Genomic DNA, 27,127 nt, shown 5'->3' with positions numbered 1-27,127 from the left:
TATACAGATGTGTATTTTAATGTAAACTGTTGCATTGCGTAGTTTTATAATAAACCTACGTAAAATTGTATATTTTACATTAAATCAAAAAAAAATTTTGTTTCTGGTAGTATAACATTTACACAATGCTTCAGATATAGTATTAGATATACAGTGTAAAAAATGGCGTTACAAATTTTTCTAAGCATATATTTTCCGAAAATGTCGACTGGACTGTAAGTACTGACTGTGTCAAAAGAAGAAAGAAGAAAGAAGAAAAGAAAAAAGAAAAAAAAGATCGCTTACATGAAAACTTTTGATAATCTGGTGGTCATAATGTAAGCTTTGGCTTAATGTCTTGTAATCCGTACGATATTGTTAAAATGTTTTGAGCTATATTTAAAATAAGCATGTATAACTATACTACACATATATAATCAAGTAGTGCGTTACTTTTAAGTGTAATGTAGAATGCGGAGATATTCTCGTAAAAAATAAAGTGTCTCTTCTCTCTTCAATTACCTATACTCTTAACTATGGTTGTTTTTGTTCAACAATAAAATTCATTAACTTTGAGTAACTATATCTCCGTAATTAAACGGTCAATAATTATATTTTTTTTTCAACTCAGAACAAATACATAAATGTTGTTAGTTTTTTTAAAAAATCTAGTTTCGGCAGAAATTCCAGTTTCAGCCGGACACTAAAACGGTTTTTATAATAGTATAATGCGAAATATGGAAACAGTTGAGATAACCACAAGTACGAAGGCTGAGTATCTCATAATAAGAAATTCTTATAATAATTTTCATTAGTTTCTCATTTCATTGCTGGAACACCTTGTTAAAAAAAATGCGAAAATATTTTTTATGATTAATTTTGTTTACTGTGTATATAAAAAAAATATTATTTTATTTTTTGCAAGTCTGATATTTATGTAAATTGCGAATATTAATATAATACGAAGTTATTTTTTTTATATGTAAAGTTGGTACTTATTTATTTAAAATATATTATTTTCCGTTTCGGAAGCCTATTTTATATATCTGTTATATTCTTAATTTACACAAATTTTTTTTGTATAAATGATTAATGAAATATACTTTCAAGGCAGGGATAAATTTATTCTTGAGTAACTGAATGATATTAAATGCAACGTTATGGAATTAAATGTCTTTTCGATGATTATTCCTGAAATCTGTTACCCAATCAAAATTGTGTTTGAAGAAATATAATTTAATTACGAAAATTATGGTTCGAAAATTCCCATGAACACTTTTCAATTTTTGAAGCTGCGATAGGCGTGTTCAATCAATAAAGTTTCATAAAAAATATGTTATATGTAAATAATTTACTGATGTTAATTAATTCAATTTTTTGGAAATAAATGAACGCACTTACCCTAGATCGCCCCCGAGTTGCACTACCACTTTGATAAGTTCCCCCATCACCATAGCCACGTTGTGGAAACTGTAAAAAAAGCAGTAAAGTCGTAGTAAAAAATGAATAAAACAAATATTTGTATAACCAAAAATGTTTAATACAATGAATAATTTACAAAAAAATTTTTATTTTAATAGTTTAAACATTTTTGATATATAAAACAACAATTTGCACACAAAACAATTAGTTATAAAAAATTTTAGTTGCATGCACATTTAAACACAATTTGGTTGTAAAACCAAATGAACATTTTTTCCTTTTATATTTTAATCCCCGAACTAAAAAAAAGGGGTGTTTGACCGCTATGTGTGTGTGGCTTTGTGTTTGACTGTCTGTGGCATCGCAGCGTCTAAACGAATGAACTGTTTTAATTTTTTTGGTTTCATATGAAAAGTTATTTAACGAAGAGTGTTCTTAGCTATGTTTTATGTGCGAGCTTAGAGTTTTGTTAAAAAAGTTGGCGATGATCTCCAAAATCGATTCAGTTTGGAAAAGGCATAACATATATTTTTTTAACATATAAATAATTACTATGGAAATGAATGGTCAAATAAACAACAAATGATAGGTCTCTAAATATCCTTTTCATCTCATCTGATGACCTTGACCATCACTTTGATTTAAGAAGGAGTGCTATAAGCTTAAAGTGTTTACCCGTGCGTCTGTGTGTTTCTCAGTGACATCGTAACCAATAAACGGTCGAACCGCTTTGGTTGAGAACATGTAATGGCTAAGTTTCCAAAAATCGGTTTACATTTATTTTGTAAATTTCACTTGTAGAAAAATCACATCTGCGAAGTAGGTTTTAAAATAGTTCTAATTACGTACTAGGAGCACTTAAAGATTAAATACAGAGTTTCTAGAAGTTTAGAAGGAGACTTTGAAAAGGACATAATATTATACATTAAATCATTTAGTCTACAATAGATTTTCTCACGACTCGCTACTTGGATAACAAATAGTCACTGTTTTTGTCGTAATAAATATGCGAAATTTAAATAGCGATAAACTCTAAACATGATTAATAATAATGATGTGAATTACGTCAAGTTTAAAATAGAGTTTACTATTCCGGGAAATAATCGTAAAAAATCTGGATATAAGCGAATAGGAAAATTAATGATATCAATTATCAAAATAAAATTATCTAGTATATTATTATCTCAAAATTGGATTTTCAACGAGCTAATCAACAATATTTTTGAATAGAATACGTCATGTTTACTCTTTGTACATATATTTAACTATATTTTATTGATAAACTTAAAAATATAAAAAATTTATTTTTCAGAGTATTCAAAAATTTTTACCGTTTTTGGCATGTTTACGTTTGCGAGATGAGCCTGAATAAGTTGAAGTTGGTTGTTTTGAAGTTATATACAGTTTACTGTTTAAGAAATCAAAAATGCCCTTTTTCTTGTGGAAAACCAATGGAAAATAAATTATGATCAAAGTTTTAGCTTGCGGATCTACATCTATATATTTGCTAACTTTTACTTTTAAGTTGACTTATTATTATTATTATTATAGTTATTTTAAGAAACATATAATAAATATAACCAATATTACATGATAATATAAATCGACTTGAACTTTCTCGTAACACTAAAATTAATTTTGTGAAAATTAGGCAATGTAATAAGAAAGTTATTATATTAAACCTTAATTACAATGCCATAATTAAACACACAATATAAATGGTTTGTAATAATAAGATGTGTACCGTACGTAAGGTATACCTTACCTGAATTTAATAACGGGAAGGAATGGGGAATACAGATATATATTATGATAAAGGACACCATGTAATCATAGAGAATTCGGTAAATATTCAAAATAAATTTGTGAATAATTTTTGGAGTTAAGGTTGGCTTTTGACCCATTTTTTACGTGCTGTCACAAATTAGTTCCATTGATAAGTAAAACATTCTTAGCCTAAAACTTTCCCCTGCAAAAATTCTCATTCCCTTTCACGAGGTTGCTTGTTTTACAATTTTGAAATCAGCTAAATCCAGTTTTTCTGATTTAAATTTCAGGCAATTTAAAGACACTGTACAATTTATCGAATGTTTAAGTTTGTTCGAATAATAATTAAACAAGCCGTGAGTAGGATCTAGTTCGACCCTTGAGGTCCACACAAATAACTTCCCAGTATAATAAATGGTTTTAAAAAATACAAAAAAAGTTAAAAACTGGATCGACTCGAACAGCTCGACCCAATGTAATGAAATTCTTTTTGGATCATATTGCCTTTAATACACTTCTATCGACATCTCAATTAAGTCCATATCATTTATTTTTCGCGTGATACCGATCACCAAAGAAATGACCACGAACGTATATACGTACGTATACGATCGTCTCATATAAAACTTCGACGTCTGCATATAAAACTGAACGTCAAAAATTATTAGAGAGAAAACCTCACAGGCCTTTAAAATTCTGGAATTTTCCCTATCAATCTTTTCAAAATACTCTGTGTTATGATCGTACAAAGTATCTGGTTTATATTTATACCTATTATAGTTTAATATACTACTTTAATGACAAAGGTTCTCTGGCTAAATTGAAATTTTCATTTCTTGAATTCTAAATTATTTGTGTTTTTGACATACATGATATGTAATGAGCCCATACTTATATAAATGAAATACATAGCTAATCTAAATTTTCATTTTAACTCTTCAAAGCTTTGAATTTATCAGCCACTGGCGAATTTACGCACATTGTGGGTAAAGTGGGTGTAATAGTTATGTGAAAAATTTTTAAAAGACAAGCTTTTAGAGAAGTGTCCCACGTCTGGTTAACTAGTAGCCCTTGCAACATTGAACGATTGGTACAATAAAAACCCGTGAACGCCCCAGTTCCTTTTTATATGACATAATAAATATCATGAAAACCTGAAAAACTGAACGATCGTCACCTAGGTAGGCCCATTGCAATGACACAGAATAGGAGAATGCCTTATTTCAAATTTCTGTTTTGATTTTTAACCCCCGAACTAAAAAAAAAGGGTTGTTATAAGTTTGACCGCTATGTGTGTGTGTCTTTGCGTATGTCTGTCTGTTTGTGGCATCGTAGCACCTAAACGGATAAACCGAAGGTGATTTAAGAGAGAGTGTTCTTAACTATGTTTCAAGTGCGAGGTTAGGGTTCCGTACCCGAAAAAGTTGTCGGGGGTTTTCTAAATTTTGTGAATTTTACTTGTCACATAACATTTTAGAATGCAGTGGTACTGTATGATTGACTGACAATATCCGACAGTACTATGAACTTATTTCGCCTTTAGAATTTCATATTTCGTATCACGCTTCTCTCTTAGTACAATTTTTCATTGCATTTAATGCTACAATAATTCAATTGGCATATTTTAAAAAGGAATTTCAGTATATTAAGTTTTGTTTTTCAAAACTGTTACATGCATACATTGAACACAATATATGATGGTGCCTGAGTCTGGGTCAATATTTATAGATGACTGTGTAATAGATATAGTCATACATTCGTAATACGTTTTATTGAATAAGAAGAAAATATTACTACCCATTACATTACATTCGTATGGATTGACGGCATGATGACAATCATTTCACAAAACCCTTGTAAACATATTGTGTAATACCCTATCAACAACAATTCAGTTTAATGCTGATCAATCATAGTTTCTATTACGTAATTATATATTACACATTACAAACATACACTTTACATAAGTATAATATGTGTGTATGTATGTAGTATATATTGATAAATAATTCACAAGTATTTGTCAAATAAAATTAATGCACAAGTGAAATTTACAAAATTTTAAGAAACCCCCGGCTAATGCGATTAATTCCTTGTAAACCGATTTTTGGAAACTTAGTTATAAAATGTTCTCAACCAAGTTGGTTCGACTGTTTAAGGGCTACGATGCCATTGAGAAACACACAGACGCACAGATTAATACTTTAAACTTAAAACACTCTTTCTTAAATCAATATAAAAATTTTTTAACTTTATGACGTCATCAGAATCCAAATAATTTAATTTTGCTCTATCACATCCAAATTTTATTCAATTTTGTTAAATCAAGTATGTAATCCTACTAAATTTCGGCCATTCTTTTCAAATTTGTGATCGAAATTAACCTAGCTATAATAGGTTTCAAAAATGCTGAGTCCTGGTCCCGAATCTAAGGACATTCGTGAAAGTTAGTGAAAAAATGACATCACACGTGAAAAGAATGACCCGAAATTAGTTGGTTTCAAAAAAAATTCAAATCAGATCGGATCAAATTTGCCTGTGTTATCAAAAAATCGAATTTTTTAACTTAATGACGTCATCAGAATCCCAAAAATTTAATTTTGCTCTATCACATTCAAATATTATTAAATTTTGATAAACCAAGTATGAAATTCTCCTAAATTTGGGTCATTCTTTTCGAATTTGTGATAAAAATTAACCTAGCTCTAATAGATTTCAAGAAACTTTTTAACTTTATGACATTTTCAGAATTCAAAAAAGTTAATTATCCTCACCCAATTATGATATTTATAATATTGTAAATTAATGAGCGCCCTTTACATGATTCTTTACTAACTTCTTAATAAAACATACGTTTTGTTTTGCGCCTCCATTTCATATGCGCCGGTGGCGGGTGCTCCCTTTGCCACGCCCTATTAACGGGCCTACATATAAAATCGTTCATTTCTCAATACTCAAAAAAGTATCAATAACTAAAGCCCACAAAGTTGTAATTGATCGTGGAAATTGATTAAAAGCTTAACTATAAATGTAGAAAAATACTTGGTAGTTTCTTTTAAAGGAAAGTAATGCAGAATGAGTACCTACTAAGCAGGATAAAATAATACACAGAAAAAAGTAACTATCCTGCATGAGCGTAGAAACACAGAGTAATGTAAGTAGTATTGTTACAGAAGCATGAGCTTTTTATGGTTATTAGCGTGTTACAAAATTTTATTTGAATTTAATAAGTTGACAGTCGAAATACAAATGACAATTATCAAAATCCTGCTTATTCGTTTTGTTTAACTATGATTTTACGGCAATCATAACATGCTGTTGTAATATTACATATTTATGTTGAAGATAGTTTTGTGGTTTACCATAACTGACAACCATATAAATACTAAATATATTATATTAACTGTCTTATTTCATAGTTATTTTATTACAGGGTGCTCGCATAATATGGATATCTTATCTTACAAGCACATTCTATAATTATAATAATAGAGGACAAAAATTACAGATTCAGTTAAATTAGAGTGGACAATATTATGCTTATAAAATGTCGGTTGTACGAAGATTTTTTTCCCATTGATTGTATAATTCCAGAACATTATGATGATTTTCCATAATTTCTCGAAAAGAAATTTTCAAACAAAAAAAACTTAATTTATTGAACATCATTGAAAATTTTTTTATTTTTGAAACTGAAATAACATACTTCTTATATTAATTTTATTAAACTGCTCTAACTGGCTTGCCAGAATTAATTTTTACTGAATTTCAAACTAAAATATTATGAGTTTTCATCGATTGGAGGAAATTCGGTATAGATAATTGATATCGTACAATACCTACGTCATTTATACGTCAAATGCACAGATTTGGATATACCTACAATTAATTTTTTTTTTGAACAAAATAAATTACAATTTTGGTTTTTCATTGATTATGCAATTATATACCAATCTTTTTTCTTAATATTTTTGATCAAATAGACTAGTGAGGTAATTGATTTTTATTCAGTTTCGTAAATAATATTTTGGCTTCCATCGATTGAACAAAAACGATGCAAATATTATCGACTGTTATATTTAATCATATGTTTTATTTTTATTTACTGAATCGTTAAAAAGAATAAAAACACTCCTTTTATTAAAATTTCTTGTATAGAAAAACCAAGTATTTTCTTATCATATTTAAGAAAAAGGTGAGGTACTGGCACCATATAAGGCGCACTTAATTTCCAATCGCTATAAATTCTCCAAATTAAATTTTCAAAATATTCCCATTAGAAAGATAGTTATTTTTTCACTAACAAGTTGTCTAAGCTTGTCATATTTAAGTGGTTCCACCCGAACAAACATAGTTTCATACTACATGCATTGAGGTGCTCCACATCATTGTTGATATTTTATATTGAACGCCTTAAGCTTTTATGAATGGTCATGTATGAGTGACTCAAAAAAAATTTTTTTTATTTAAATTTTTATTTCAAATGTTTATCAAATACATTCAGAAAACTTCATCTAAGCTCTTTCACGTAGATATTTGGTAAAATTTATTAAGATTTCTCAAATTCTCCCTGAACCGTAGAATGCCTGCTTGTTGCTCTTCCAATTCTCATTTCTGCACTAAGGTCTACTATGTTTTAGTGTGGACGTTGATTAATCATTTAAGCTAATACACTTTATTATTATAACATTATCATTATTTGTTAATGATTATCCATTAAAAGCTCCCTTAATTTATAATATGTGTTTTCATTGTGTCTGTTAAAAATGTCACTTGACCATTATTACATCATTATATCTTTCATTTTCTATGTCATGTCAATATTGTATAGTTTAATCTGGCTATTGAATTCTAATCAATAAATAAAGACACAAAATTAATTAAAACAATTTATTCGATATCACCTACTAGTTACAAATGAATTCATTGGCAGCTTTTGACTGGCATTGTTTACTATCGTAAGGTTGCAAAATGAAATTGCTTGTAGTGTGATAATTACGGATTGTAAGTGAAACTCCACATACCAAACAAGAAACACAGAAAGGAAAAAAGTAAGTGAGCAAACCACTACAGACATAGGCCGTAGATACATAATTAGAATTATTGACGTATATGTATTATTTAGGTCCTGATTAGTATTACTCGGGTAGAAATTTGCATCTACAATCTTCTCTCCTCACAGAAACGAGACATAAATGGTAAATTTGAGCAATCAATTTATATTTCGGTTCCACTTGCTTTATTTTAGGAATTTACTCGAATTTTTGAACAAATACGAAAATTCAATACCAAAGGTCCATGATGAATGGTGACAAAAATAAAAAAGTGTAATATTTTTCATAATCTATCTGCCATTTTTAAACAAATTTTGCCCAAAATAAACCCATTTACCTAATCAGTATTTAAGAAAATAATGTATTAAACCGAACCGAAAAATGAATGCTTACTTTTTTTTATTTTGTTTCTGTTGCAATGTCTCTGGCGGCTAACTTCACAGTTTTCGCTAGGTAACAAAAAACTTAAAAATGTGAAAAAAAAATTCGTAGCGCAGGAACTGCTTTAGATTTTTATCACGATGGCCATTTTTGGCATAGTAGGTCTGTGTGTACCGATATAAATGAACTGCGCTTCAAAAAAATATTTGCAGATCTTAATACCATTCATTTCATTATGTGAAATTAACTTATAAATGAACTAATTAGCAATAAATAATTCGCTGATAATAAAATTCTAATTAAAGATTAATTAAACTGTTTGTTTAATTTTATTTGGTTTTGTTTTGCTATGAATAAATATTTTTCTAAAATAGAAATCAATCGTGTAATATTCAGAGATTGCATAGAGCATTATGGTGATTAAGTGCCTTGAAATAACAAATAATAATTACAGTACAGTAAAACATGTTTACTAGAATTTTGAAAAAAGGTGGATTTAGCATGGACATGACCCGTTTTAAGATCCTCTAAACTTTTCTTCAATACAGGATTTAAAAAAAAAATACTAGAGTATAAATTGTTCTAGACCTAAGAATTTTCTAGATTTAAGACCTATAATAGGGCATAGGCTTCCAAGAACGTTGAAAATTTAACCCACATTCGTAAATGATTAGTGATTAAGTAAGTTTTTAACTAAGTAAGATATTTTTATAAAGTGACGATCAATTAACTACCGTTGCAAACCATTTTTCAAAAGTAAATTTATGTAACCTTCAGCTAGATTGATTAAAATTGTACACCTGGTATATTATCGCCCGTAACTAAATTCATATAATTGAAAAATATGACGTTGTATAAACAAGTTTCTGATATTTTGATATTTGATATACCTAAATGAATGAAAACATAGAAATATTACAATTATTTTTCTACAGAAATTATTAAAAGTTTTCATATTCTATAAGTTCTTCATGTGAATTTCATATGAATATGAAGAAATTTTAAAATAGAGCTATATAGATATACAGATTGATTATACAGAAAGCCATATAAAACGATATAACTATTGATTGAATTTAATTAAATATAGTTAATTCGTTTACAGCCTTAAATGTTCCTCAAATTTTGACTTCCCTCAAATCCATTCAACAATTCAAGATTCAATATAACTTCTAATGCTTCTATGGTCCTATGAAGTAGAACTGAAAGGCGACTTAACTTGTACTCGTTTCTGAAGTGATGTTTGTGATGGACAGGGCTGTAATGAGGGTACATAGCGCCGATGGCAAGTATTTAGGTTGCGCCTTCTATATATCGGGATCGGCTCTAACGATTTTGATGAAAATTCGTATACTCATAACTCATTCAATAAAATGTTTCAAAAAGTACCATTTTGGAAATTTTGATAAACCAAGTATGTAATCCTACTAAATTTTAGCCATACTTTTCAAATTTATGACCAAAATTAACCTAGCTCTAATAGGTTTCAAGAATTTGGAGTCCTGATCCCGGAATTAGGCACATAAGTGATGGCTAACAAAAAACTGATATCGCAGCTGAAAAGGATGACCCAAAAATAGTGGGTTACAAAAAAAATTCCAATAAAATCGGATCAAATTTGCCTGTGTTGTAAAAAAAATCGAATATTTTACTTTATGACGTCACCAAAACCCAAAAAATTTAATTTTGCTACATCACATCCAAATTTTAAGGAATTTGATAAACCAAGTATGTAATCCTACTAAATTTGGGTCAATCTCTTTAAATTTGTGATTAAAATTAACCTTGCACTAATAGGATTCCAGAAAGTGAAGTTCTGGTCCCGGAATTAAGCACATTAGTGATATCTAGCAAAAAATTGATATCAGAGCAGAAAAGAATGACACAAAATTAGTGTGTTTCAAAAAAAATTTCAATAAGATCGGATAAAATTTGCCTGTGTTATCAAAAAAATCGAATTATTTAACTTTATGGCGTATTCAGAATTCAAAAAATTTAATTTTCCTCTATCACCACATTATGATATTTATAATATTGTAAATTAATAACGACCTAGTTACGGACCTGCTGATGGATATCACTGATAGCAATTAACATTTTCTCAATACTTTTTGTAGTAGAGAGTTAAGTTGTTAAAATATCAAACAACAACTATAGCTGAATAACACATAAAGCCGTAGACAACAATTAACACACAAATGAATGTAATGAGTTCAGGAAAATGATATTGAAGAAAGCATATTTGCATGCAATTTCTACCTAAAACGTATTTTTTTGTTTTTTTATAGCTAATACAATCTTTCTGTTACGCTATCTTGCTGACAAGAGTCGTGTAATGGAAATTTCGATAAATAAACGAAATTGGCAAGTCAGCATAGCAAATATAACACAACTTCGAAGTTGTTGCAGGAGCTGATTGAAAGTGCATAAATGCACTAACATGAGTGATTGCACTCTCAAAAGCAACTTTTCGCAGGAAGTTTTAAGAAAATTATTACTATCTTTATGGAGTGAATACTATGAAAGAAATTAACACTAAAAGAAGCCGAAGAAGAGTAAAGTAGATAGAAAAAGTGTAATTTTGATGAGATGAGTTTGTGAGAAGACATACCGATGTTGAACGCGCAATGCGTACCTTTGGCGCCTCTCGCGTTGATATGCCCATTTTTTCATGGTGACGTAACTGCACTGGATAGATGATTTGATATAAATGTGCGCCAATATTTCGCACCAATTCTTGATTTTGCCGATATTCACGTAATAATCTTTCAACTTCGCCTGTAAAAAAAGAAAAAAAAAGTGAGTTAGTTTGACATCTCATACGGTGCTTTGCTTCGCAAAATATAGTTTAAAAATTTATAATAATTATGAAATGTTTCTGTCTATTAAACAAGGACAGAAAAAATGGTACAAGACTGATTATAAATCGATTACAATAATTCTCTTTGTATCCAATAGTCTATGTTTTGAGGTAGGACACCCTCCCCCCTTGCCCTAAAATTTTCAGGATTGATTTAGACTTCCAATATTGCCCTGACTTTTGTACATCCTTAAATGCCACAAATTATGATTGAATTTTTATATTAAGGTAAACAAATTCACTCTCAAAAAAACCTTTTCATCGTCTTCATAGAACTGTTAAGTTTTATAATATAATATTATCAGCTATTTCTCATACATTTTACAAAAGTTTTTAGTTAACTGTTACATATAAACAGCATCAAACAATTAGTAATGAACTTATGATAGCAACCACAAATGATGCAGTCCACTATTATACGGTTCTTTCAACCAATACGAAACCAGCCGTTATTCGGATTATTTCTCTTTCTGCATAAAATATAAATGTGGTTGCATTCCCATTTGAGAGGTCAATTATTGAAGTATTTTCAGAATGCATACTATGCTATATCATATACTTTAATGAATCAAATGTAAATTATTTTCTTTTACATGTAGAAGAACAACCGACAAACTTTTTATATTTTTAATTATATATTTTTCAAATCTAGTGGATTAACTCGATTCGGTAATAATTTTTTTTTTTCAATTAGAAACAGTTAATCTGCAAAGAACCTTTTTTTTTAAGTTTTAAGAATGATTTTCCATTTATATTAGAGTTTACAAAGAACATGCTTATTTAGTAAACCTTCGTGGTTGGTAAGATTACGGTAGCCTGAAAGCCTCACTGTCAATTTATGAGAAATGGCGCTACACTAGCATATTTTTTAAATGTGTACTACCCACAAGTATAAAACCAATTTTTAAAAAGTACACTTGTGGTATTATGGAAACAAACCTCTTTGAAAGTGTCGGTATTTTGTCATATGCAGATTTCTAACTAAATGTCATAATAAACACTTAATACTTTTAAAGGTTATACATTAGGAATGAACAGATGGAAAAGAAAAACATCAACGATTAAAGAATTATTTTTTTAAATAGAGATAATTTTTAACTGACTACATAAGACAAATTATAAACATTATCATGCGATGTCAGTTTTTCGCTAGCTATCACGTATGTGCTTCATTCCAGGACCAGGACTCCACATTCTTGAAACCTATAAGAGCTAGGTTAATTTTGAGTACAAATTTGAAAATTATGATCCAAATTTAGTAGGATTACATACATGGTTTAAAAAAATTGGATAAATTTTGGATCTGATAGAGCAAAGTTAAATTTTTTGGATTCTGATGACGTCATAAAGTTCAAAATTCGTTTTTTTTTTGATAACACAGGTAAATTTGATCCGATCTTATTAGAATTTTTTTTGAAACCCACTAATTTTGGATCATTCTTTATGCTGGGGTGTCAATTTTTCGCTAGCTATCACTTATGTGCATGGAGGAGAGTCGCCATAATGACACGATTATGGCTATTTTCTCCCATTTACTCTTATGTTAAATACTATCATGTATATGAATTTTCATCAAAATCGTTAGAGCCGACCCCGATCCTCGTTACGGCTCTGGTATAAGTAAAAGTGTATATATTCTAAATAAAAAATTTGACTAAAGAAAAATACTAGTAAATTTGTGAGTAACATTTCAGTACTCGGTACTAGATGGCGTACCCCTTACTCGGTATTCAGTGCATATGATTTGCTACAGCTCTATTTATTTGATCACCCCTTACTTATAAATATTAATTATGATTCATAAAGTCTTATGTTGAAATTATGATTTATATACAATAATTATTCTTGTATGTAACGCGGTTTTATCTTAGAATGTTCATGATAGTATTGCGCTTTAGACCACATTAGATCTTTAAACAAAATAAATAAACAAGTAGGATAATCTTAAAGACAAACACAAAATTTAAATTTCTTTATGAATAAGAATAATATATGATCATTATTACAATAGAATCATTACACTACTTATATTACATGGGATGTTTGAAATACGCTTTTCTTTCTCTAAATTTCATATGACCGACCATTCAACCCAATGCGGACCAATAGAATTTCCAGTTGATATCAGTTTATAGCTCTCCAACGTTACAGTATTATTATAGTCTTTTAATAATATTTATATAAAGTGTACATTGTCTATTGTAGATTCATTTCATATGTGAAATGTTAACATCAATTTTACGATATTAATACATGTTTGAATTGTTGAAAATATTATTGTTATAACACGATTGTTAAAACTTACGATATATGTATGTTATGTCAAATGGCAGGGCCGTAACGAGAGTATATAGCGCCGGTGGCAAGTATTTAGGTTACACCTTATAATTTTTTTAATTTATGAGGTCATCAGAATCCAAAAAATTTAATTTTGCTCTATCCATCCAAATTTTATCCAATCTTGTTAGATCAAGTATGTAATCCCACTAAATTTGGGTCATACTTTTCAAATTTGTGACCTTGCAAATATTAACCTAGCTATAATAGGTTTCACGAATGTGCAGTTTTTGTCCCGGAATTAAGCACATTAGTGATAGCTAGCGAAAAACTGGCATCACAGCTGAAAAGAATGACCCAAATTTAGTGGGTATCAAAAAAAATTCCAATAAGATCGTATCAAATTTGACTGTGTTATACAAAAAATCGAATTTGTTAACTTTGTAACGTCATCAGAATCCAAAAAATTTAATTTTGCTCTATCACATCCAAATTTTATCCAATTTTGTTAAACCAAGTATGTAATCCTACTAAATTTGGGCCATACTTATCATATTTGTGATCAAAATTAGCGTAGCTCTAATAGGTTTTAAGAATATGCAGTCTTGGTCCAGGAATTGAGCACATAAGTGATAGCTAGCGAAAAATTGACATCACAGCTGAAAAGAATGGCCCAAAATTAGTGGCTAATATGACGATATTTGAAATTTTAATTAACGATGTTTATTTACGTTCCGGTTAGTTTGAAATAAGAAATTCTATAATTAATTCTATAATTAATTACTCATGAGTTAAGTTATTAAAAATCAATAATTTTTTTATATAAATAAGTCTTTCCAATAACTCTAATGCGTAAACTTTGAAATTCTTCTTAGAACTATAATCTTATTTTTTGCCCGGACTTCTCAAAAATCATTTATCACTAAAAAAAACGTTACTTATTATTTAATAACATTTGCAAAATTGGAACAGAATGAAAAATTTTTAATGAAAACACTTTTGTTATCTTTGTTTAATGATAGTAATAATATCATCGCATATCATTTTTTATTGAATGTATTTATGTAGAATTAACTTTCTGACAGTAAATTATTATTTTTAGCTCGAAAAAAGAAATTGAAATTTTTTAAATATCTTTAAACATATTTTTTAACAAAATTAACGAAATTTTCAGTGATAATAATAAGGAGAAACGATTCCATTGTATTAGAATTAATAACTAGTCGTAGAAGGGATAAACAAAATTTGTAGTTTCTCGGTTAATTGATTATAGTGAATTTGTTGGTTAATATTAATAAAAATAAATTATTAGCAATAACCAAAGTTGTAAAAACAGAAGTTTTCATCTTCATCATCTTCATAATCATTTTTTTTCTGTTAATTTAATACTAAGCCAGACTTTTAGAATTTGGGCCCAACAATTTTTTCTTTGGTTAAAATTCGTAGTACATTCTTATTTTGTACTAATTTTACTATCTTAGTGCCACAGTGACAGAATATAAACTAATTAACTGATTAGTTTATATTCTGTCATACTGTGGCTAATTTAATAGCTGTTGTTGTTGTCAAATAATTATGTGGTTCTTTCTAAGTATATTTATGCCAAATATGTATTTTTTTCTAATTCTTTTAATAACGTTATTTAAAAAAAAAAAAAAAAAAAAACATGAAATAGATCTTTTATAAGAAAATAAAATTATTTATAGTTTGTGAATTAATAAAAAAAATTTAGACTAAAATTGGAAATATACTGAATCGAAAAATTATTGGTTTAATCACAAATGGCTATATGCACTACAGCTTGTTTGTGTAATGTTTACACGTCAGTCTGTACATATTATGATTATGACTAATTTTGTGTCGTACATAATATTATTATTGATAAAAAATCAAGCAATTGAAATAAAATTTCAATGCGTTCATATATTCAGATATAAGTTGTAGGCACAATAGTTGGTGTTTATTTTCCAAATATTAAACGATTTTTGCAAAATTAAAAAAACAATTTCAAGATGGGGTGTGTATGTGAACTTGCAACTTCTGTTGTGCGCTTAGTACTCTTTGTTTTCAACTTTTTACTTGTGGTAAGTTCAAATAATTTTTAATGTTTTTGTCGAACATTACAATTTTATGTTACTACATACCCCAGCATTGTAGTAAACGCCATGCATTTCTTACTCTGTAGAAATAATGTTGTCTTCGATGGTATTCGCATCTATATACGATCTAAGGTTTGAACAATAATGGCATACAATTAAGATTCTAAATTAATGCAATTAATAACGGTCTCTTAATGGTCTCTTTAATGCGTACACCTTTTTATACCATGTATATATGAAATATATATAGTATATTAAGTTTAGTCCTAAGTTTGTAACGCTTAAAAATAATGATGCTAGGAAAAAAATTTTGTCATAGGTGTTCATAAAATCACCTAATTAGTCCATTTCCGGTTGTCCGTCCGTCCGTCCAACTGTGGACACGATAACTCAAAAACGAAAAAAGATATCGAGCTGAAATTTACGTACTCAGGACGTAAAAAGTGAGGTCATGTTCGTAAATGAGCATCATAAGTCAATTGGGTCTTGGGTCCGTAGGACCCATCTTGTAAACCGTTAGAGATAGAACAAAAGTTTAAATATAAAAAATGTTCCTTATCAAAAATTAAACTTTTGTTTGAAACATTTTTTCGTAAACATCACTGTTTACCCGTGAGGGCGCCAATTATGTGGAAATTTTATAATACGTACTATACTTGATTATCATGATATGCATGGTATTTGAACAATTAACTCAGTCAATTGTTTGTTTTCACTTGTTTTTTACATATGTTCTAATAAAAAGTTGAGGCTTATTTAAAAAAAAAAAAAAAAAAAACATTTAAGTATTTATAGTTTGTGTGCCGGCAATGTTCCGGTGGTATTTTTCATGCAACGGAAAAATTCTCAACATTGTAGTTCTATTAGAGAAATTTTAATAATTTCTATACACGATGTAACAGGAGAAATATTAAAGATTTTAGATACCTAAGTATCCAGGTACTCGAAATAAAAGTTTCTACTAATGGCTTTATTCTCCAAGCGTTACAGGAATTTGTCTTTATTTTTGTAAAGCGTGAGAATAGAACACATGTTTACAGAAACTTTCATGCTCACTCAAGGAATGTTTTCAAGCGAACTTTAAAGTTCCTGTGCTCAAGCGGTTCCATTGCTCAAGCGTTACAAGGAATAAAGGCAACACTATATTTCTATTACCTTTAAGAAAAAGACCCATGTTTATTTTTGTTTTCGGTTCTCGAATACGTACCTAAAATATCTACTATTCCTCCAGAAGCACGCTGTATAACTTTTTATATTTATTCGTGACATTTTTTTACGTAATTCTCGACATAAAGGCAAAAAAAAAAAAAAAAACAATATTGAAACAACAGTATTCAATAATTTTTTTTTGTGCCCTTGAAACAAATATAACAATTACCTACTTTACATATTTTAGCTGTGAAGGTTAATGGCAGGAAATAGTTCGTTATTAATATAAATTTGTAAATAATTGATAGCTTAGCCATACTCTTCTGTTTATTATTTATGCCAGATTATGCCTGACATTTTCACTTAGTTAAAAAAAATTAAAAACCTCCTTCAAAATTCGCGGTTTTAATCTTACGCCTTACACGTTAATTTTAGTTTCGCAGCTATTAAAGATAGAAAGTTGCAAATTTTTGACTCAGCTTCTGTGTATATAATTTCATTCAAACAGCATCCGAATATGTTGAATGGTTATTATTGACGATCAGAACCATCTTATTTTGGAAATTTTTTAGCCATAATTTTTCATTTGAACGCGTAGTTTTCAAGTATTATTTCTATTGAAATGGTATATTTTATCTTAATTTTCCAATTCAATGACAATCGAAATAAGCGAAGTACTTAAAAAAAATTGATTTTATACATCATTACATTTAATTATAAATTTTTTTTTCAAATAGTCTTTAAACAGGATGATAAGATAATGTATAAAAATAACATAATATTATCGAGTTTTTTGTACATACCTTTAATAAAATTTATTTTGAAATGTTTATTATTTACTGATAACATAACATTTTTAGTCATGTTTAACTTATTTAACTTATCTATCATTGAAAGGTTTATTATTTGTGATAATACACAGATTATTTTTGACTTTCTGATAGAAAGTTTTTGCATTCGTTCTGAAAGATGATGTTAAAACTTGTGGTACCTATGTTATTTACATTTCGAAACTTTTAACAAATGTCTCTTTGTCTGTATGTGTGTCATTGATCAAATTTTGTGAAAACTCACTTTATACTATTATGAAGTACTCTCACGAAAAGTTATCTTCGAAGTTATTAAAGAAGTCGATTGAGAAAATAAGTATAAAGCAAGCCTCAGTTTTTTTAAGCATGTATATCAACTTCCTAAGCGAAGGAAAATAACAGTTAGCTGAAAATGGATAAATAATGGGGTGTTCTTGCCATTCTAATTATAAGAATTATTTGTAAGTGTAGTTATTTGAAACTTATATTCGCAATCGAATGATAAAATAATTATTCAACCGGAAAGACAGTGGATTGGTTTCCTAACATCATGTGCAACATGGCCGCATAATTGAAAACAGAATATGTATTTTAATCATTTCTTGGTAATATAGTCACCGAACTGCAAAATAACACACCATATTTTTTAATCTTATCTTTAAAATGTGTAGAATGATTTCAATGAAAAGGGTGATAAAATTTTAGGAACTATCGTTTTCGACTTTTATGAAGGCAACATTCGTTGCCACGATCGGATCTTCTATATATACAAAACTTCGTTTTATAAACAATTTTAAATAAAAATGTAACCCGTATCTTTAAGTTATTAGTTACTTTTAAGAGTAAATATTTCCATTAAGAATGGAATAATAATTCATACATTATAGGTATATAAATATTTGCCTCGGCTGGACAGTCTTTTCTGGCAACTCAATTTTCAGTACATTTTTTATGATATAGCCTCTATTGCACTTTAATTTCGTTCTTGAAAGCCATAATTGACTTTTGATGATAAGCATGTTCTTGACGCCTAATAGACCAACACAAACAATACTCGAATAATAATATCTAACTGTACAAATAAATCTATAAGATTTATTAAGTATTATACATTTCAATACTTTCAATGGCAGTTTTATCAACTTCAATCGATCATATATCCACTCATTACTTTCACTGGGAATATCATATTGAATTTAGGCCACCAGAAATATAACCACTAGATCGAAAATAACAAAAACCAACCAGAATATGGTCACTTTTAAAATTAATAGACAGGATGTAATTGAACTATTCAGTCAGGTAAAAAAATAATAATATTTGATGCGTAAAATAGATATCATTAAAAATTTTGCATGCAAAAATTTCTTGGTGCCTGAAAAGTAAAAATTATTTTATACTTTTAAGTCCGTTATAAAAACATGGTACATTTAACATTTATTTCCGTTTATTTTTTTATACACTAAAATATATCACAACACTCAGTTGGTTTATATAAAATCGGCAATGAAAGTGCTCTGTAGTTAATCATATCTAGCCATATGAAACCGAAACCGTTCAAATTAATAGATTCAAAGGTAACGACGGTATTTTTTTGCACCCAAAAAAATTTGTTAAGTGTACTTTTTGTGACGGAATTTTGGCACTAACTATAAAACATATCTCGGAACAACTAATAAATTCAATAATTTTTCTTATTTGTATATTTCAGGTCAGTGGAATTGCATTCATAACATTAGGAGTTGTATATAAAAATGATGCAGATAAAGTTCTGGAAGTTAGTGACAGTGATGTTGCAGTAGCACCAATATTTTGTATTGTATTGGGCTCAATAATATTTATTATCTCATTCTTTGGATGTTGGGGTGCATTCAATAAAAATACTTGCATGTTGAGAACGGTAATTATTGCGATCCATTTTAAAACATAACTAAACATATAATTTCATTTGTTCTTTTTTATTTTTCAGTATGCAATTTTGTGTGGTATAATACTTATTTTAGGGATTGTAGTATGTGTTTACGCTTTTAAAGTGGTGGATAATGATGATATAACAAAGAGTATCAGAACAAGTTTCGACGAAATGATTAAAAAATATGATAATGATAAAGATTCGAGAATAGTTGTCGATAATATCCAATCATACGTAAGTATCAATGATTGCCAATTATTTCTTGAATACTTTTAAGCTTATCAATTTCACTACAGTAAAGGAAAAAATCATAGATAATAGTAAGTTGCCGGAATAAAGTTTCAAGCTTTTGTCAACATAAAAAAGCACCCTGTATGAAGGGATTAAAAACAAAACTTTAACATTTTCTAAATCGAACTCGAAAACAAACTGTTAGCCAACATTTTTGCTTCATTCATGTCTTTTCTTGTTTCGATTTTAAAAATGTCCAAATATCTGTTTTTTAAATTGGTTTTTTTGATTATAATATTAATGGTATGATTTTATTAACAGTTCAAATGTTGCGGTAGTACAAGTCCTGCCGATTATAAAAATAACACGTTACCAAACAGTTGTTGTGGAATTTCAAATTCTGATAAGGCTGAACAATGTAAATTGGGGCAGGATAATGTTTATACGGGAGGATGCGTCAAATTGCTGTCAGACGCAATTAATACAATAGGAACAGTGCTTGGATGGGTTGCCATAGTTATTGGTTTAATTTTGGTAAGTAGCAGAAATACTCTAACCATGAACAAAAATGGCTTTTCTAATTTAATGATGGTTATATAATTATTCCTGAATCGATTTTGAAGATCAACGCCGAGTTTTTAGTTTTTTCGGGTACGGAACTCTAAGTTCGCACATGAAACGTAGCTAAATAGTACATTCTCCGTTAAATTACCTTTCAAATGAAACAAGAAAAATTAAAATCGTTTCATCCGTTTGGGCGCTACGATGCCACAGACAGACAAACACACAGACACACACACTCATAGCGGTCAAACTTATAACACCCCTTTTTTTAGTTCAAATTCTAAACTCCGTGAAAAAGAATTTTCTGTTTTAAAAGAATTTTCTATAATAATAGAACAGGAAAAAGTTGTTGGTCCCAGAATAACAATTTCTAGTTGTTTTTTTATCATTTGACAAAGTTTGCTTTGCACCTAGAAAAAATTTGTTTTTGTTTAGTGTGTCCGATTATATCGTTATAAACTTATAGAAAGGTTGTGTGGAATTCACAACAAATTTTTATTTCATGTAAAGTTCACTGTAATTTTTAATTTGCAGGCATGTTTCTGCTTTACAGTGAATTATTGTGTATAGGTATGTTTTATGTTTACACCTGTAAACCTAAAATCAAGAAATCTTGGTTGTGTATGTCCAAACCTACCTTTGACTGTCCACACCTAGCATTCGAATTTAAAAACTATCACGTTATACTAATTAAAAATATTGTTTTACAGTGTACTGGAATATTCTTTGGTCTATGCTTATCATGTAGAAATTGATAAATTTTATCCATTGGAGAAGTTTGAAAGATTGCGAGTCGCTGTTTTGTTGTACTTAAGACGTCCATATATAATTGTGTGAAAATTTTCATGACAAGGAATAACATACTATTGTAATCATAACATAAAATAATTTCGCAAGAAATGTGATAAAAATCTACTTGCAATTGTTATTGTATTCTAATTTTTTTAAATATAATTTTTTTTATCAAAATACGTGTCCGATTTAAAAACTGATTAATATAAGAGAACATTTTGAACTATAAACCGAGGGCCATAAATGAAGCGAAATTGCAATGTTGTTTTTGTCTGCCTATTTGACGATTGATAATGATACCGCGATTCTAAAATTGAATTGAAGAAAATAGAATTTTTCGATTTTGTGTTACACATTGACATTTTTTGTCTGAAATATATGTTGAAAGAAGGTATGAATGCGTGATTCACGTATTATCACATCGCAGAAAACAAAATTGACTTAAAGCACGATAATCGAACAACTCAATTTGCATAAATTCGAAACACGAGCCCTTGAGCTTTGATTATCAAACTTATTTTTATCAATTCTTAAAGAGAATCATGGAAATTTTTCATTATGAGCTCATAGTCCACAATTTTACTCATAAGCAACAAAGCATGTAAAGGCAGCTGTTATTTTTTCAACATTATTGACAAGTTTTGTTATTAGTAATTATTTTTATTTATTCCAATGTAGCTGTCCAACGTTCTATTTTATAGTAGCTAGGTATTATTAATGTTTTTAAAATTTACTTGACTAAAAATTCATTTATTATTGTCAATAACTATAAAATAGTTTTGATAAGAATTGTAAAATAATAAATTGTTGAATAAATTGAGTTTGATTAATAATTTGACGGGGGCGTATCATTTTTTGAAATGAGATAATCGAAATAAGAAATTGAAAAATATTTAAAAATAGCTTGATGTCCACTCGCTTCTTTGGACTTAACGAAGTAAGGCCAACCTCGTTTTAGTCTCCACCTGTCCTACTCTCGCTTATCTCCCTTCCTTAACACTCGAAATTATTGGTTGGGATTGTTTTATATAGGTAAAATATACGTACAGATTTCAATTTTTTTAAAGTATTATATAGCCTTGAGCCATTGAGTGTATCAGAACAAATGGCCATGAATTGTATTTCGTTTAAAGTTTCACAGTAATATTAACCTTATATTTAGTTATATCGAAGAGTTTTATCGAATTCCGTGGATGGGGTAGTTTTGATCCAAAAAGTATAAAAGTCAGGTTAATTTCATGATTGAATGCAGAGTTTCTGAGATATTGCAATATTTGGATCGATTTTGGTCCGTATCTCAAAAACGATTCGACCAGTCATCAAATGCGCCCGATTTTTGTACTTTTTGGGTCTAAATTACCTTATGTACTCAGTTTTATCGAAATTGGAGATTAACAAATTTTTCGATTTTTTGCAATTTTTTTAAGGGGTACCCCTTTGCAAAAATCGAGAAAATCGTAAAAATAAATTTTGTTTTGGAATTTGATGAAACTTGGGGGACAGGGTAATTTTTATCCAAAAATTACAAAAATAAGGTTAATTTAATGATTGGATGCAGAGTTTCTGAGATATTGCAATATTTGGATCGATTTTGGTCCGTATCTCAAAAACGATTCGACCAGTCATCAAATGCACCCGATTTTTGAACTTTTTGGGTCAAAATTACCTTATATAGTCAGTTTTATCGAAATTAAAGATAAAAAAAATTTTTTCGATTTTTGCAATTTTTTAAGGGGTACCCCTTTGAAAAAATCGAGAAAAACGCAAAAAAAAAATGTAATTTTGATTAACCCATATACTGAGATTATAATTCCTATACTGAGACTATAACGTGATAGTCTTTATTTTTAAGGGAGAAATTGTGTTAGTCTGAAGTATGAGCTATATTATTGTATAGTTTCATTAAAATTCATTCAGTGGTTTTTGCGTGCAAGCCTAATAAACAAACAACCATTCATTATCATTTATAATAAAAATAAGGTTAAAGGGAAGTGCTAGATCTGAAAACCCAACGAAAAAAGTCAATTAATCTTCCTTAATAAATATGATAATAATTAAAAAATTTCTGGAATAATTAAATATAATTGAATTAGTATTTAAAGAATATCATCATAATGGAAACTTTGTAACCATTTAAAAGTGGTAACTAGATATTTTGTATTCAGGTTGTATAACAATTCGATGATAGAAGCATGCATACTTTTATCAAATAAAACATAAAAAAGAAAATTTAATTTAACTGAAATAGAAAATAATTTTTCTACTCTATTTTTTTTTTTTTTTTTTGAATATATACAAATTGATGTGACACACATACACAAACACATATACGCATATGTCATGGTATTATTAAGTAATGAAATTTCCACTTTACAGAAAGGTGACTGACTAAAATTTGTTATGTATTGACAGTTATATTTACATATTATTCTGAAAATACCAAATACGTATTTTATAAGGTGAACTTTTAAGTACGGATAAGAGTAGAGTATTGTATTTTGCTTCAGTTTCATTCACCTGCGTGCATTTAGATTTTGCTTTTGTTAAGTTCTGTTTACACTAATTAAGAAATTAGACAAAGTTTTATTATGATACCAAGGAAAAATCGTCAAAATTTTTATGTTTCCGTTTCAGATGGATAATTTTTTAAATTCAGATTCTCACTTGTTAAAATTTTTTTGAAGGTGAAACTCCAAGATGATTGTACCATATAGCTTTATTATAACAAGTAATTAATTATTAAAAAATGCTTTATTATACAATAAACTTTTATAATAAAGCTGTAATCGAAGTATTTGCCGCTTTGATCTTCAAATAGGAAAAATATAGATAAATGGTCAATGCTATAACAAGTAGAAAAGTGATTTTCCCCAAAATCTCACAAAATAGAATGGTAAACCAAAACAGGCTGATTCTTATGTATGAAGCATACGGTCTGTGCATACAGTACATCAATTGTACTTCGAACCACTTGCCACAAAGAGGTAAATAGAGTTTTTTAGATACACTTTATATATTTTTTCAACATGTCTATGTAGAACCAACTCAACCTTACAAAATTGATTTACGCTTCTTGTCTTTGCCTTCGATAAATTAATAAAACAGACAAGGATAAAGCTTACACACATGTAATAACGAATGGTAAAATAGAGATAGGAATGGTTTATATGGTGTTACTGTTTTACTGTATTAGTCACGATATATACTTACTGTAACTATACAATATAGATACAGTACGTTTAGTTGAAGATTGTCTAATGATCAATTCAGCCTACTATAAATAAAGCCTACTATATGTAAAAACAGAAATTTAGTAAAGTTATGTTAAAAAGACGCTTAAAGTAATCGCAACTAAGTTTATCTATTTCGAAGTAAGTATTTCTCCGCGACAACTAATGTGGGGATATTTTGGCCCTAACCGTTTGAAATTGACAATGATGTGTTTAATGAATATAGCTCGAAATAAAAGAAGCTGTAGCAATGCTACTCAGCAAATTTCACCTTTTTATACGATTTTTATAAAAATTGGTTACCATACAGCTATCTCAAATTATATACTTGAGCAAAATTCGAAGAAATATTTCGAACAAAAGCTACTTCTCTAAACAATATAAACAAGAATCAGCATAAAATTGAAATAACGCGTGAAGAATTTGACAAGGCTGTATGTTCACTTTTTGGACAAAATGACTCTTATAGCTTGTACCCAATACAAGCTATATTTAATTTTGATCTGAAAATAACTCGGAAACTAGCGATTACATAGCCAAAAAAAATTGACTGATACATTTGGAAAACTTTTTGTTTATCGAATGCATAGTTTTCAACCTCGAGTGGCATGAACCAAAATTGCAAAGCGGCTTGGGTATTACGGACATTTTCAAACCCAGGCCAAACAAGACTATCTACCAGGTTTCATTGCAAATCCGACGTGTTATAGAAATTCCTAGGGATTTTGTTTCATTACTTAGGCTCTCAATTTAATATTGAAACAAATAATTCCAGAAGTAAACTTACTGTAATCATTTATGCTAGTATTCTCAGAAATAAGAGGAGGAGGTGATTTGCTTCCAGGTAAAGGTAGAAGTTTCTAAACAGCATACCTCAATCTTCTGAATAAGAAGAATAAATGCCATGTGTTTGTAAGCTACATCATATCAACGATATATACAGGAGGTTCATAGTGAATGAATTTTTATTTAAATGAGAAAGGTCACTTTATTAAACTTTCCAATTAACTATTGACCTTCTCATTCCAAAAGACATCGCTTTTCAATTGGCTCCGGAATTTGTTAATTTTTTCCTCGATCAATTTTTTACATATTTTAACTCGATTACAGTAATGTAGTACATGGGATTTCCTCAATTATAGAGATCAAGAAGATCTTGAATAGGTTTAGTTCTTTGGCATTTGTAAAATGTTTATAAAAATAATGGACTTTCTAGTCTACAAAGTCGTATAATTAAAACAACTACGCCAAAACGAATATTCCGGATTAAATTTATTAAATCGATAACATATCCACTAGGAGAGTCTGGTAGTATCCCGCTTGTATTCTATCATAGCGTTACACAAGACAAGAGCATACAAGGTATAATAATGATTGCAGTCACTAAGGTGTTAACACATTCATGTGAATAAATGTGCAGCTTAGACTGAAATAATATACTGAAGCAACTGTTTCAGAACTTGTACGTTAGATATCATTGCGCTTAATATTAGAACAGATGCTTGAAAATGATCGGTATAAGCTTCTATACTGTTTATATGTTTTTCTAAGGTGATATCGCACAGTGACGTCACTAACCTATATCTTCCTGTTTGTTTAATTAAGAATTTGAAACGTTCATATTTTGCGTACTTTTAAAGATTTTCAAAAGCCAACTTCATTTTTCTGCTCGTGCGGGTAGAATTCTTCAGTTAAAGTGACAGGCGTTTTTTTAGTTTTTTATACTATAATTTATTTTAAATATACCTAAGAAGTAACATTTCATTTTTGGCGGACAATCCTGTATATTATATTAAAAGTAAAATCCCATCACATCAGCTCTAGAAAGAAGGTTCACACACTCTTACATCATTTGTCTACTTGTCTGTCGGTCCATCCCTCCATGAGAGTTGAGTTGTAGGTCTATCGTCATAATCATCATTGTTCGTTTCAGAGCTTGTTCGTTTCATATTTAGAATGTTTCCTTGGTGATTCAGTATTCGCTTGATTGGCTCGTGATGGTAGACATATCTACATACAAAAATAGATATACGTTATACATGCATTCATGTACTATGATATGTTCTGATACTGATAAAAAGAAAACTGGAAATGATTCTATCGATATGAGAGCTAGCAACGTTTTCGAGGACTAAGTTTAGGAAGATTGAATTTTGGATATTTCTTTTCTCATGGAACCGCTTAGAAAACTGTTTAATTTCTGTTTCGCAAATTAAAATTATTTTCTTTAAACTAAATCATATTAAAATTATAGGCCCACTTATAGGCCGTCATTTGCCGTTTTCATTGCGCTCTCTTTTTTTAAATAATTAACCATTGCCATGGTGTTAACATCGACAAAACAGTTTGGCAATTATAATTTATATTGCTGAAGCTGTTTCACATGTTTCGAAAATGCGTACTTCTATAAACGCAGTCAACGCAACTTGTCTCAGATGCCAGATCGTACTTCATCCCTACCTAATTACAATAAGAAAATAAATAGAAAAACCAGCTAATTTAAAAATCAACTTATTCTTGACGATGCTGGCTCCTAAACTACTAACAAAGTTATTATTCTATCCAATTAAAATAACGAATTCTAAAGGTTTCATAAGCGAA

The 27,127-nt window shown here is 29.0% G+C and overlaps 2 protein-coding genes across 2 annotated transcripts in view; one reads left to right on the top strand and one right to left on the bottom strand.

Annotated features, from left to right (window-relative positions):
- LOC123295400 (disintegrin and metalloproteinase domain-containing protein unc-71) overlaps positions 1 to 27,127 on the bottom strand; it is an 877,985-nt gene that overhangs the window by 78,703 nt on the left and 772,155 nt on the right. Inside the window, exons 3-4 of the mRNA XM_044876741.1 lie at positions 11,239 to 11,381; positions 1,381 to 1,449 (exon numbers count right to left, since the gene is read on the bottom strand). Of these exons, the coding sequence (XP_044732676.1) occupies positions 1,381 to 1,449; positions 11,239 to 11,268 (99 nt within the window). The 5' untranslated portion in view covers positions 11,269 to 11,381. The remainder of the gene's footprint in view (positions 1 to 1,380; positions 1,450 to 11,238; positions 11,382 to 27,127) is intronic.
- On the top strand, positions 15,644 to 21,465 carry LOC123295402 (CD63 antigen-like). Its single transcript, XM_044876743.1, has 5 exons — positions 15,644 to 15,824; positions 19,509 to 19,697; positions 19,767 to 19,943; positions 20,262 to 20,474; positions 21,215 to 21,465. The coding sequence occupies exons 1-5, from the start codon at positions 15,753 to 15,755 to the stop codon at positions 21,257 to 21,259; spliced, it is 696 nt and encodes a 231-aa protein (XP_044732678.1). The 5' UTR covers positions 15,644 to 15,752; the 3' UTR covers positions 21,260 to 21,465.

The sequence above is a fragment of the Chrysoperla carnea genome, chromosome 3 (assembly GCF_905475395.1).
Source record: "Chrysoperla carnea chromosome 3, inChrCarn1.1, whole genome shotgun sequence".
Classification (NCBI taxonomy): Eukaryota; Metazoa; Arthropoda; class Insecta; order Neuroptera; family Chrysopidae; genus Chrysoperla; species Chrysoperla carnea.
The sequence above is the reverse complement of the archived record's forward strand: the minus strand, read 5'-3'. Positions and strand labels throughout refer to the sequence as shown.

Coding starts and splice junctions, on each gene's coding strand:
- LOC123295402 (XM_044876743.1), top strand. CDS start 15,753: ATGGGGTGTGTATGTGAACTTGCAACTTCTGTTGTGCGCTTAGTACTC. Junction 19,698..19,766: donor ATACTTGCATGTTGAGAACG/GTAATTATTGCG, acceptor TTTATTTTTCAG/TATGCAATTTTGTGTGGTAT. Junction 19,944..20,261: donor TCGATAATATCCAATCATAC/GTAAGTATCAAT, acceptor TTTTATTAACAG/TTCAAATGTTGCGGTAGTAC.